Source organism: Geotrypetes seraphini, chromosome 2 (assembly GCF_902459505.1).
Source record: "Geotrypetes seraphini chromosome 2, aGeoSer1.1, whole genome shotgun sequence".
Classification (NCBI taxonomy): Eukaryota; Metazoa; Chordata; class Amphibia; order Gymnophiona; family Dermophiidae; genus Geotrypetes; species Geotrypetes seraphini.
In genome coordinates, this window is record NC_047085.1 from 396,813,731 (window position 1) to 396,827,890 (window position 14,160).

At 40.3% G+C, this 14,160-nt stretch overlaps 1 protein-coding gene across 3 annotated transcripts in view; it reads left to right on the top strand.

The window, feature by feature from the left end:
- RAPGEF5 (Rap guanine nucleotide exchange factor 5) overlaps positions 1 to 11,703 on the top strand; it is a 427,979-nt gene extending 416,276 nt beyond the window's left edge. For all 3 annotated transcript variants that reach the window (XM_033930889.1, XM_033930887.1, XM_033930890.1), the window contains 2 exons: positions 1,849 to 1,903; positions 7,488 to 11,703. In XM_033930889.1, coding sequence (XP_033786780.1) covers positions 1,849 to 1,903; positions 7,488 to 7,606 — 174 coding nt within the window. In that variant the 3' untranslated portion in view covers positions 7,607 to 11,703. The remainder of the gene's footprint in view (positions 1 to 1,848; positions 1,904 to 7,487) is intronic.
- The last annotated feature ends 2,457 nt before the right edge of the window (positions 11,704 to 14,160 follow it).

The window sequence follows — 14,160 nt, forward strand, 5'->3', positions numbered from 1 at the left end:
AGACCAGGTAGTCCAGGGAATAGTTATTCAGGACCCTAAAAGTCAGTAGAAGTATTTTAAACAAAGATACTGACAACCAGTGTGACTGAGACAACAGGGGGTGGATGTAATCTAACCTACAGGCCCTGCACAAAAAAAAACCCCTGCTGCTGTACTCTGTAGGGGTCTGTAAGTACTTTAATCACTGAAGCAGGAAACTGATGCCCAATAGCAGCGTGTAGTTGCAGAATGATGAAAACTCATTTACGATGCAATAAAATTTGATCATGTGACTCCTTTAATGGAAAAAGCTCACTGGCTACCCAACTCCCCGTCGCATTACGTTTAAAATGCTAGTGCTTACATTCAAAACAAAATCTGCTCATTCTCCCGCCTTTATTGATAGACTGATCATACCCTAAATTTGCAGTATTCTTTTTTGCTCCCTTCTTCTGTTCTTTTCCCTTTCACCCGCTTTCCTTTCCATAGATTGTATTTCTCCCCCTCTTCTCCTTTTGCCTCTGTAAATAGTGTTACTGTGTATTTAATATGTCCACTTGTATTGTTAAATTATTTTTAGGCATTTCAATACACACAGCCTAGATTTTTTTTTTTTTTTTAGATAGGCGGTCTATCAAGACCTAATAAACTTGAATTCTAGGAGTGGACCACTGTTTTGCCTTGACTGAAGGAAAATTTCTGCTTCTGCAGCCACTGACATAGCCGTGGGTGGGCCCAGGTCCACCCATATGATGTGGCTGGCAGGAATCCCATCAACTCTCCCTCCTGTGTAACTTTTAAATAGCATATCTTCGCAGGCGGCGAGCAGCACTTGATAAACACTGCTTGAGCTGGGTCCCCCAGTCTTCCCTCTGACACAACTTCCTGTTTTCGCTTAGGCAGGAGTACATCAGAGGAGGGTTGGGGACGGCTCAGTGACAGTATCAACTTTGAGATAAGTTATTTAAGGTTTTTATACCATAAATTATTTAAAATAATCAAATAATTAAAAAATATATAAAAATAAAGATATGATAGAAGAGTGACCGATGAGGAGGCTGGCTACGGTATTGCTTGGGCTTTATATGAAATATGAAGTCCCAAGTGTAGCCGCTGAGGTCACATGAGAACTACATGTCAAGATGTTATATTTAAATGGTGTTTACTGAATGGCTAAGAGATCTATACAAGAATTGAAGCAAGCAGTAAAAGAATATAATACAATATATAGTGAGAGTGTGTTATTGGTTTTTTGAGTGATTAACAATTGTACTCAGAAGAATATTTATTATTTTAAGGCCATAAATATAGTGACTTTCAAAAGCTCAACAGATACACATATTATCCATCCTCACTAAATAAGGTGCAGTAATCACAATTCAAGTAGTACAAAAAACCTTTTCATTACTGCCATGTATTGGCTATGAAAGTTAAATAGAATTGAATCCCTCCTTAAAAAAAAAAAAGTGGAAAACGCTATTCTGGGTAGTACCTGGATGGTGGACCACCAGGGAAGGCAAAGTACTGTGGCCTGCAGACATACCACTCTGGTGGGTCTTATTATATTTATCTATCATATTTCTATACCACCTATCTGTCAAAAGGACAGTCTAGGCCACATGTGACTTTGTAGACTAACTGGACTCCAGCCTTACCACAACACTAGTCACATTAGATGAACTTAAAGTACTGCACAAATCTAGCCCCACCTCCAGAATTTCAGTCTTCTCTGTTACAGACCAGTGCGTACTCTAGTATTTTTGCTTGCTTCCTTTGTCCTTTTCACAGCAGCTTTGTGAAAGTCCTTGCAAGTAGTTTAGCCAGTCAGTATATGGTGATACTGAAACTTTAAATGCTTTCTCTTTCCAGCATATGATCGCTGACACTGTACGATCACTGAGATATTGTAGGAATAACCAGTATGGTGAGTAGTTTCATGCTTGTTGAGATTTGAAATTTATGGATATTATGGCATATTGCAAGTATTAAAATCCATATTTGTGGCTCCTTCGATTACAAATGCTTGAAGGGATTTAGCAGCGTCTCTTTCCACATATTTATTTTTTTTTAATTTATTTATTTATAGATTTTCAATATAACAATCAAGTATAAACTTGTACAGAAAAGCAAAATTGAAGAAGCAAAAAGATTTTTCCAAACATAATATAAAACAAGAAATAATTGTATCTTTAATCTTACTCAAGTCCTCTATTTGGGATCCAAGATTAAAAATAAACGGAATTTAAGTAATCAATTAAAGAAGAAAGACAGTTGTAGTTAATACTGTGCTAACAGTCGTCTATCTTTATCCATCTTGAGCTGTCTCTTTCTCCAGTCTTGACAGTGATAGGAATGTTGTCAGTTGAGACGGTTCAAAGAAAACAAATTTATGCAATTTGTAATGGACTATACATTTGCAAGGATATCGAAGGAAAAAAGTAGCTCCCAGGGCTATTACTGCTGGTTTCATTAGAAGAAATTCTTTTCTCCGCTTCTGTGTGTCTCTGGCCAAATCAGGAAACATTTGAACTTTTAGTCCCAAAAATTATTTATATTTATTTTTGAAGTATAGTTTCAGTAACCATATCTTATCCATTGTGAGAGCTACTGAAAGAAGCAAGGTTGCCGGTGTGGCTACTTCCCTGTCTGAGGATTCTAATAAAGCTGTAACATCCAAAGGCTCTTGATTTACTTCTTTAGTGTCTTTAACAGGAAGGTAATACACCTGAGTTAGAGGTGGTATAGAAGATTCAGAAATTCCCAATATTTCTGTCATATAGCGAGTAATCATTTCTCTAGGAGTCACTGTTGTAATCTTAGGAAAATTAATTAATCTAAGATTATTACTTCTTGTAGAGTTTTCAAGTGACTCAAGTTTCCTTCTTAAGTTTGTGTTATCTTTGATTAAAGCCTCCTGTATTACTTTTTGGGAATTAATATTCTGTTGTTGGTTTTCTATCTGTAATTTATTTTCAGTGGTAATTTTCCGTGTTTCTAGAATGTCTTTATCATACAATTTAAACCGTTCGTCCACTTGATTTAATTGGGACATTATAGTTTTAGGAATAGTAACTACCAGGTCCCACAGAGCGTCCAATGTTACCTCCTGGGGTTTAGTTATCTGAGGAAATTGAAAATGTAAAGTCTTATGCTCACCCACTGGCAAGTCTTCCAATATCTGTCCAGACTGGGCTAATCCTTCCCCCGCAGATGTTGTGTCCTCGAATTCCTTATTCAGGTTTCCTAGAGAAATCTGGGAAACCGAATCTCTGTCCCCCGGACTGATCTCCGCTGTCTCTAGAGGAGGAAACACTCCGATTCCCGGAAGTTCCCCCTCCCTCGGGGGAACTTCGTGGATGCAGGGGAGGTGCTCGGTTGTCAGGGCTAAAGGTGGTTTCAAGCCCCAAGGAGGACTGCTGCGCGCCGTTCTCCTGCAGCATCTCCAGCGGGGGTAACACTGATCCTGCCGACGTTCCCTGCATGCACCTGATAATTTCTTCAATGTTGCCGAATACGGAGGTCTCTGAGCGCCGCGAGGCCCCAGCGGCGCTTCTCCCTCTCCGTTTGGGCATGTCGAAGGTAGGAAATCGTAATTGTATACCGAAAAAATGTCCAGTTTGAGAAAACTATCAGGAGCTTCCGCACAGCGTCCCTATACCGTCGCCATCTTGGATCCGAGACGGGTCTCTTTCCACATATTTATTACCATAGGACACTTAGGGACCTCTGAAGAAGACATTTTGTCGAAACGCAGACCGTGTTGGGTCCTGTGCAACCAGCAGACTAGGTCCTATAGGTTTTTATGTGGATTAGTTTATCTTTCTGTGGAATGTTTTGATGTGCATTTGGAACTTTGTGTCTTTATTAAAGTCCATTTCAGGATCATCGTTGCTCCACAGTGTTCTTTTGTTTTCTCCTCTGAAGGGAGAGGTGGGGCATAAAAGAAAAAAAAATAATGCTCCAATGAAACCATGCACAGAGAAACCTTCAGCAAAAAAGCACCCTAGGACACTTACCAAATTCTTAACTTTAACCATTTTGTACAAACTGGCATGCACTCTGAAAAGGCATCAGTAGCTGGTAAATGAGAAGAGCAAACTTTTTATTTACATGATTTGGGCTCAAAGAAAACATTACTATTTCTTCATTCTTAACCAAAAGAACTGTCATTTATTCCTTCCTTCTGGGATGGCACTTCATGTCCTAGCATCATCCATCAAGGAGCTGTGCAATCCACCCTCAAGTTTCAAGTTTATTAAAAAATTTGTTGTACACGCAATGTCAAATACTTCAATGCGTATGACAGTTTAAAATTAGGAGACAAACAATAAAACAATTTTATACAAATAAACGTACAGTGTATACGTACAAATAATTACCGGTACAAAAGGAAAGGAGGGTGAACTACAATCTTTAAAGAAAATAGAGATACATTTAGGGAAAAAACATCTGGAAAGTAATAAAAATAATCTTGAAAGCATAGCTAAGCCTAGAGGAAAAGGTATAGGAGATTGCGACCTATATGTAAAGTCTGATTAAAATTAGATATTAGAGCAAAAGCATTAATGATAGATGAATTATGCTATCTATGTCTCAAATGCGTCCTTATACTCCTGAGGAGCTTGCCAGACTCTCCCTGGGGGATAAGAAAGCAGCACCTGAAAGCAGCCCCTGACATCACCAGCAAAATAAGTCAAGCTGAAGGGTTATTTTCATCTCTTGTAGGGTGCAGAGTACTATATTTTAGTATCCTGTACTCTCAAGGAGCTCTGTGGTAACGTGAGAGAGGGTGGGCTGAGGAGCCAGGTAAGATAAGCCACACACAATCAGCAAATTACGGTGCAAGCAAATACTTATTAAAGGTGTACGATAAAGGCTCCTGTTCACGTAACAGAAAGGAGGGAAACAATCAAGTTTAAGTTTCAAGTTTATTAAAATATTTGTTATACCGCTTATTCAAACTTCTAAGCGGTGTACAGCAATAAAAAAAGTAAAAGTTTAAAAAAAACAAAACGTTTAGTATTAAAATATTAAAAGCAAGACAGTGTTAATCTAATAGGGGTTGAACAGGGAGCACATAAGTTCACTACACGGGTGGGAAGGAGGGAAGAACTCCAATATTTTAAGTACAGAGAACATTAAGGGTAAAAACACAAGGTAGGTAGGGAGACAGGCGTAGTTTATCCTGAAAAGGACATTTTTATCCAAAGGCATCCTTAAATAAAAAAGTTTTGAGGTTTGCTTTAAACTGCTTTATTGAAGATTCCATCCAAAATAGTTCTGAAAACATAACTGTGTGAGGGATCCCTCCTATCCTGGACCACCAGGTCTTAACGCAGGCCCTGAAGAGGACTGCAACAGGTTTAGGAGGAGGCAGATGGGTGTTGACCCAAATATTAGCCAAGACCCCCCCATCTTTGGGCCATTTTTTGTCCCAAAACTCTTGGCTTATATTTGAGTATATACAGTACTTGTTGTTAGTTTTCAAGGACCAGTCATGTCAAAGAATGATGTTTGTCTGGGCGGTTGTATCTTTACACACATAGACACTCATAATATTGACAGACTCTTGCATGCTCTTGTCGTCTTTCTAATGTATTCTTATGAAGGGAATTTTTAAAAATAAAATTCTGGAATCTCTCTGGGTACACTCGGAATCCCTTTGGGGCACACCACTGTGCCATGGCACAGAGACACTGATGTAAGTGCTAGACAATTAGCAAAAGCTCATTTCTATATAAGAACATAAGAGTTGCTATATTGGGACAGACCAAAGGTCCATCAAGCCCAATATCCTGTTTCCAACAGTAGCCAACCTAGGTCACCAGTACCTGGCAAGATCCCATAAAGTAAAGCAGATTTTATGCTGCTTATCCTAGGATTAAGCAGTGAATTTCCCCAAGTCCATCTTAATAAAAACCTTTGATAATTTCCATCTTGGCCAATAGGTTGTGCCTGTTTAATATTAAAATTTCACTGCTTTCAGTTTTAGAATGTTAACTCTGTGCTAAGTGCAGTAACGAAGCCACTGTGAAGCCACTGTGAAATTGGCATTTAATTCCAGTTGTGCCCTTGGGCAAGAGTTTTCTTTATCCACAGACTATTTCATTAGACTTGGTGAGTGCCTGCTTTTCTCCACAGGCTTTCTTTAGCTGTAAAATGCATTGTCTTTTTACCACAAAGCTCCTCAGAAATATAGCAGGTGCTAAACAGCATGGAAAACCAACAACGTAAGAACCCTGGTTCATCCATCATCTTTGTTTACTTAAACATAGGGTACAATGTGCTGAGTGTCTTTGATATAAATATCAGAGATTTGCAATTTTTGTAAATCAGAACTTCTATTTAATTATTATTTGAAACAATCTAAGAAAGTCTATTCTACTATGTAATTTAACATACAGGTTAATCACTCTGAATGTCTATACCAGATTGTTTCACGATTGTCCAATCCTAAATCTTCCACTTCGCCAACTAGTACACTGTCAGCTCAACATTTCATCATCAGAATTAATCAGTCTTCCTCAGCCTTCTGCCTCAGATACTCTCTTAGTATCCAAGCACTGTTAGTCTCTTTCTCCTACTTGATTTTTTTTTTTACATTCCAAACTTTGGATTTCCTTAGCATCTATGAGACTCACAACTTGCTCTCTTAACCTTCTCCCCTCATCTTGTCTTAAATCTGTTTCCCTTGGTCTGCTACGACTGGCCCTATCTTAGTCTCTCCTCAGGTACCATCCACTGGATGCAAATTTACCAGCTATCAGCCTGTCTCAAATCTTTGTTTTCTCCCAAAACTTGCAGAAAAAGTGGTATTTATGCAACTTCTCTCATACATAGAACAGTTTTATATTCTCCATCCATGCCAAGCTGGTTTCAGGTAGTTACCATAGCACAGAAACAGTTGTAACCTCTTTTTCTTAATGAGCTACATTGTTCAAGCAGGCTGGAAGACTTGAACATCAAGGCCAAAAGAATTACCAGAATGGATTCTCTCTCCCACATGATTGGGCTAGAGACTCCGTTCTGTGAATTCAAATAACAGACGAGGAAAAGGCATGTAATAATCAACTAGGTTTTCTAACGAGTGCTCTCATTGTCTGGGAAGAGCAAGCCATCAGAATTTCAGTGCTCTTTGAGAGAGAAAACAAGGATGATGTTGCATTAGTGGTTTCCATGGATCTTTCAGAAGCTTTACACCTGGTCCATCACTTTCTGGTACCCATTTTTAAGCATGAGTGTGGTTATGTGTGTGTGGCTAGTGAACTATTGTTTTTTTGAGAATGTCTGCTTAATTTAGGGGATAATTTGGATAGTTGACTCTTTTTATTGATAATGCTATTACACTGAATGCATGACACTAAAATGCATAATTAATGGGATTTCAGCTTATGTAGCCTGCAGTGGTACTAATCATTCTTGATTACCGTTTCAGCTTGTGGTGTTAAAGAAATCTCATGAGAAATGTGACCTCCTCTTTCCTTTCTTTTAATGTTCTTCAACATTAGGAAGCGAAATTCCCCAGAAGGAGCGTCAGGAAGTGAAATCCTACGTTCACCATCTGCATGTTATTGACAGCCAACAGACACTGTTTGAGCTCTCTCACAGGATAGAGCCTCGCGCCTGAACATGGGACCTAGTGCAGCATTCAGACTGTGGCATTTTGAGCCAGGAAAATATGTAGGCTACGCATGTTGCCAATGTTTTACTGAGTTTTATCAGTAGCTCGAAACACTTCCATGGGAACATCCTGCTGAACAAGGAAAAGAAGCAGTTCCCAACAGTCCCGGGCCAGGGTGGTGCCATTCTCTTCGCTCACTAGAGACTGATGATCTTCTCCTGTCCATTCTGGTATATGGTCCTCATGAGAGCAGAACAGTATTCAAGGGATAAAATGATATCAACATCACAATACATTTCAGCAAGGAAACAGAACATGACCGAGAGGGAAGTAACATGGGAAGTAACAAGTTCCCAGAACAGGCTGTGTCCCATCCTCCCTCCAAAAATGTTGCAAGAAATCACATTTTCTACCAGCCTGGATAACTGTTGCAGAATAACAGAATTTACCACACACAAGATATTTGGGGTAGAACTGTACAAGTCTGCTGTTGCAGCCATTTTTACCTGATATCTGTGATTCCCTTGGTTCTACCTTTATGGATTAGTGTCACTGTACAATAACTACCTTCTCATGCAGTATAAGGGAAATGTCTGGTTTTACGTTCTATTGAATTCCATTATTTTATGGAAAGTGTTACACTGGGATACTTTCATGAAAATGCCTTGACAATTGAAATGAAGCAAACAGATTGAAGTCCTGCTAAATGTCCCACAGAATCAATGCCACCACCTTTATCCTCTAACTAGTATGGTCCAGGTGCCTCCCTCCCAGTAAAGTAAGGCTCCACTGTGAGTCTGCGTCACCTGATAGGCAACATGGGAAGGATGCGGCTAAAAGAAAGAAGAACTCTGGGAAAGGATACCTTGCAGCTCAGTGCTTCCTCTTTCAAAATTTCTGACTACAGGTTGGACTTACAGATAAGAGAGACTGCTTAGGACCTCACATTGCAAGAGTCCTCATTCTTCACTAACACGGAAGACTATTAAACCTAAAATGTATTTCCTGCTTCATCAAGGGGGCTTGTTAAATATTACAGTCTAAGAGTCACAGCATAAATCCGTCTCCGACTGACCAGCCCAATAATAGTGATATTCTCCACCAGCCAAGTCCCAGTTCTGGGGAGGGGGGGGGGCATACCTCCTGCCACTTGTACTCCCTCAGCGTTTGACATGGAATCTCTCTGTGAAAGGAAGCACGTATAGCTCTCGCTCTCTAAAAACTGCAACATATACAAGAGACCGTAGCAATGACTAATCAAAGATTGACCCAAACCTCCACCAGTAAGGCCCTGATTCTTTAAATGGCATCTAACTTGTAGATGCCATTAGGCATGATTGTCGATCGTCTTCTAGGCGCCCTTTATAGAATTGCACCTAGCAGTGCCTAAATGTTCTTGGGTGCCAGTAGGTGTTGAACCCTTAGTTGCCCTGCCATTTAGACATGTGTTTTCTTGGCCTAAATGAGTGTGTCTTAAGGTAGGCACCTATGGCACCTAAGTCAATGCATGTGCAAACTCCACCCCTAACCATTCCTACTTGCTGATAGGCACCTTGGTGTAGTGTCTACTGAAAGCGTCGTTAAAAAAAAACTATTATAAATAGATTTTAAAAAATTAATTAGCTGGTAGGCGTCTATACTGTAGACACCTACCTTGAAGTGGTAAGGCCTACCAGCTAATTAATTCTTTAGATCATTTTATAATTGTTTTTTTAATGGCGCTTTCTATTATCGATGTCGATTAAGTCAGTCAAGAAAATTGTTAGGCACTTAGATCGGTTAGGGGCACTGATCTAGGCGCCTTTCATAGAATTAGGGTCTAAATGCAGAAATGTGTGAATTTCACCATTTCGTATGAACCGAGTCTTTTGTTAGGGCTGGTATGTATTACCACACATTTTGCTCTTTAGCTTGCCATAAAAATGTAGGGTTCCTTTTACAAAGGTGCGCTAGCGTTTTTAGCGCCCGCACCGGATTAGCACGCGCTACCCCCAAAATTACCGCCTGCTCAAGAGGAGGCGGCAGCGGCTAGCACGTGCGGCATTTTAGCGCGCACTAAGCGCGTGCCAAAACCGCTAGCACACCTTTATAAAAAGAGCCCTTAGTGTATGCAAAATTGATTAACATGTGCTAACCTATAAATGAATGTGTATGAAGTCATTTTGCATGCATTAAAACCTTTTCATTACAACGTATGTAAAAATTGGGAGATAAAGGTCTAAATGTTTAGAAAATGAACCAAAAATGTTTGCCCTGTATAACCCAAGGTAAAGAGTGGAATTGTCCTAGTAAGACTGGTGAACACAACCTATTGCAAAAAATGTCCTTTTATTCATCCAGTGGTTCACATGACTTTATTCATCCAATAACTCAATGACTCGACATGTACATGTTTTGGCCAAACTGGCCTGCTTCAGGAATCTTGAGAGTCTTCGAGATTATATCACATGATATTTTGAATGATATGCAAATTCACAAGTCAGTGCTATGATAGAGAATATTTTGCAACAGGACATGAGGCCCGAAGAAATCCTGGGCGTGCTGGAACTGTATAACCCGCCTCTCATTTGTGTCTCTTAATCTGCAAGTTGCACAGTGCTAGTGTTGCGCTTTATAAGCAGCAACATGGCATCACAATGGTCAGATATTAGAATTATTAGAATGCAGTTTGATTTCCCCTTCCTGTCAGAAAATGTTCTGTTTTCAATAAGAGAACGTGGAATTCTTGCTATCATGATGCATGCAGTGCACAAGGAACAGAGATGCATGCTCTTTCACACAGTCCCCTATGCTTGAAACATTCCATGGTTATAGTTCCAAACAAATAAGTATTATTTTCTCATGAGGTATTCTAAGCTTGACGTGCAAAGAGCACTCACGACAGCAGAAAGAGGCAGGGTTCGTCCTGCTCTGTAGAAAATTCAGAAATGTTAAGACAAATTGCCAAAGATTTGAAACTGCAGAGGAATAAGTGCACCGTCAGCAGGGCTAAAGGCCGAACTCCTGACTCATTCTTGCTGAAATCGCCCCCTAGGCAAGTTTTATTATTAATGGATGCTATTAGAATTATATTCCTCATGCTTTCCTGTATATTCATTTCTGTTTGTACATTTGATATGCAAAATGAATTTGGCAGTGTGTGTATGTAATTGAGGGTCACTGCACATGTACCTAGAAGCCCAAGGTACAGTAGCATGAAATGTATGCTTATCACATAAGCAGAGTTTAGCATACCTTGTAGGTCAGTGTACAGTATATATACTTGGATCTCCTGAGGTGCTTAAAGGGAAAGGTGACATGCAAAAAAACATTATATATAGTAATAGAGGGTGGTATGATCTGCCATTGAAAGCAGAAATGCAACTCTAAAAATTTAGGTTTGGGGTCATTTGGTAAGAATGTAAATATGTAACATAAAGTGGCGCTAATGTTTCAGAAATGGGTGTGCCTGCATTTTATATTTTCAAGAATATTTTTAGCTGATTTCTGGATTTATTTTTTTTTCTTAAGTGAAACTCCTACTGTCCAGAAAGTAACATTTCAGATCAGACAGCATAAATAACTTTTTGTGCAGAGACACTGATTATGTTAAAACTGCACAAGTCTTAGTCAACTCATTTTGGATGATATTATACAGTAATTTTTTGCCATGACTTTTTCACTTCAACTCATCCTTCTCCATTACCTTATCAAACAGATCTTGAGCGCCCCCTTGTGCTTTTAGATACTCATAGATACACACCACATTCTACATCTCCAGTCAAGAATAGCCCTAAGCATTGGCAAATTATATATGCAAGATAAACATTTCATTAAGTTAAGGTTTATTATTTTAACTAATTTGAAACATTGATTGTTACAGTTGTCCGGGTCTCGCCACATCTGGGTAGGTAGAGCCAACATTTCACCCATCATGCTGTGGCTTTGCCATAGCATGATGGCTGAAACGTCGGTTCTACCTACCCAGACGTGGCAAGACCTGGATAACTGCAACAATCATGATACCAGCCACGAAAGCCTAAGAGAAAATATGAAACTTTTTTTTTTTAATGTAGATATCTAGAGCCAGAAATACTATAAACAAACAAAAAAAAAAAAACCCAGAAAAATTTAAGGTGATAACTTTATATTGAACAAATTCAATATCCCCCACCCCTTTTTTTTTTTTTTTTTACTAAGCCACGGTAGAGGTGTCTACTGTGGCCTGGAACTCTAAATGCTCCAATGCTGCTCCGACACTCTTAGAATTCCTTTGAGTGTTGGAGAATTTAGCATCCCGGGCCGCAGTAAAACCTCTACCATGTCTTAGTAAAAGAGGGCCTATATTCCTTAAGTAATTTGTGGGAGCCTACACACAATACTTCAGAAATCACAATAATACACATTATATTTATACAGTACATACTACATTGGAGCTTCTTAAACTTAATTGTCAAAGGAATGAACATGTTTAAATGATTTTTCATGCATCAGACTGACATACATAAAGAGTGTGTCAATGCATTATTTTATTTTGGAGGTAACTTAAAGATCTTCAAATGATCCCTTGCTAGCAGATAATTGTAAACTGTCTCCCATTGCCCTCAGCTATCCACTTAGCTTGTAAGCTCTGTAGGGTAGACAGGGACCATGTATTTATCACCAATATATAGTGCTATGCACATACAGTAGCACTAAGAAAAAAAGATGTATAATTAAACAATTTGAACATCAAAATGCAAAACAGAGAAACAAAAGATTTTTTAAAGCTTTGTTTTCCCCCTCCATGTGATGATGAGCTCCACTCCTCGAAAGCCACAAGGAGGAGCTGATTTTCAGGATTTACATGCATTCAATAGCTGAGTGAATTTGTATTTTTGGTAACCTATAATTGTTAGTAGCGCTTCAGTCCAGCAGTAATTTTTCTAATGCACTCATCCTTGTTCTAGGGCTGCAGCAAGACAGATTCTCCCCTCCCCAGACAAAATGACAGAGCTGTGTAAGCGCCAAGGCCTGGATTCTGTAAGCGGGAGCCAGAAAAATGGTGCCAGCTGCATGTCAATCATGCTTAGGCATCGTTTACAGAATCGCGTCCAACAGCACCTATGTAAAAACTTAGGCACCAGAAATATAGATCGGGGCTTTAAAGGCCTACATTTTATCTGCCTAAGGTTTTGTAGAATCATGCTTAGCGGCGCCTAAGTCACGTTTCATCCATGCTTAGCGGTGCTTAAGTCACTTAGGCGTTAAGCACCGCTTAGCGCCATGCAATAGGTACCTACCTTTTATAGAATCAGGCAGGTGGCTATCGCCCAAGTAATTTTTTTTTTTCAATTATTGATGCTATTAAGGGGATTTTTCCAATTAAGTTAGGCGCCCCTTAGAGAATCTGGCCCTAAACATCTAGCTCATTGCAAAGGAACATACAGTCAGAGCAGGATTAAACAATAGGCCCAGTAGGCAAGTGCCTAGGGCCCGAAATGGTCAGGGGGGTCCAATGAAGGAGGGCATCGACATTGTTTTTTCCAAACGGCGATGGGCCCCTCCAACACGATCGGCAACGCGGGCCCTCCCTGATCGGCAATGCAGCCCCCCCCCCCCCCGATCAGCAACGCGGCTTCCCTCCCCCATCAATGGAAAGTAAGACAAGCAAGCAACGCGGGTAAGAAAGGCAACTGGTACTGTAATTTTGCAAGCAGTGCTGCTTGTCCAAAGCTTCCCTCTGACGCAGCTTCCTGTTTCCGCCTGGGCGCATGGTGGGGTGGAGCGGGGCAGGGGGCCCAGTGTACTTGTGTGCCTAGGGGCCCTCGACGAATTAATCCTGCCCTGCATACAGTTCGTCACTGGGGCATCCCAAGCATTATTGGACAAACTCATTTTCAGAATAGTGTTCTTGGTAAATCATGCATTATTTTATAGGTCATCATTCATTTAATTCTTGCTTAGACCACCTTGTTTGTGATACAAATTAAAGAGGTTTCCAAAATGAATATAATAAAGGAAAATAACCCCATGATGACAGTAGAAAAGCAGACAAACACACAAGTTACGCATTCAGACTCTGAGACAGCGATGCCTTCACGGAACCCCCAGCGCCTTCTAACTGGAGCTGCTTTAATGACCTTGTTTGGCGTTAGCTGAAAATAGCAATTCATTTTATCAACCTGCCTAATGTTTGAGACTATTTTGTGCCAGAAATGTGTGCCATTTGAGATTAGTGGGCTGAGGAAAATCCTCAGAAAAACTAGACCTAGTGTGCTGCTGGAGCAGTGTGTCGCAGTCCCGCTAATCTCAGGGCTGCAGCTGGAAGGCACCTGAAAATGCGCAGACGTGGTGTGCACGATGTCAGGTCAATGTCCGTGCATGCACAGATGTCCTTCAGCCATGGCCTTGAGCCTCCTATTACCGCTGGTGGGGGAGGTGGGGCCTGCTGCAGAAGGAGAGTTGAGGTGAGGAGAAGGAGGAGAGGCACGAGGGGCACGTCCTGTAAGCAGTTATCCGGCGCCTCTCCTCGCCGGCATCTCGCGGTGCACCTGGAATCTGCCGGGCCACATAGTTTGTGATACATTGTGCTAGAGAGT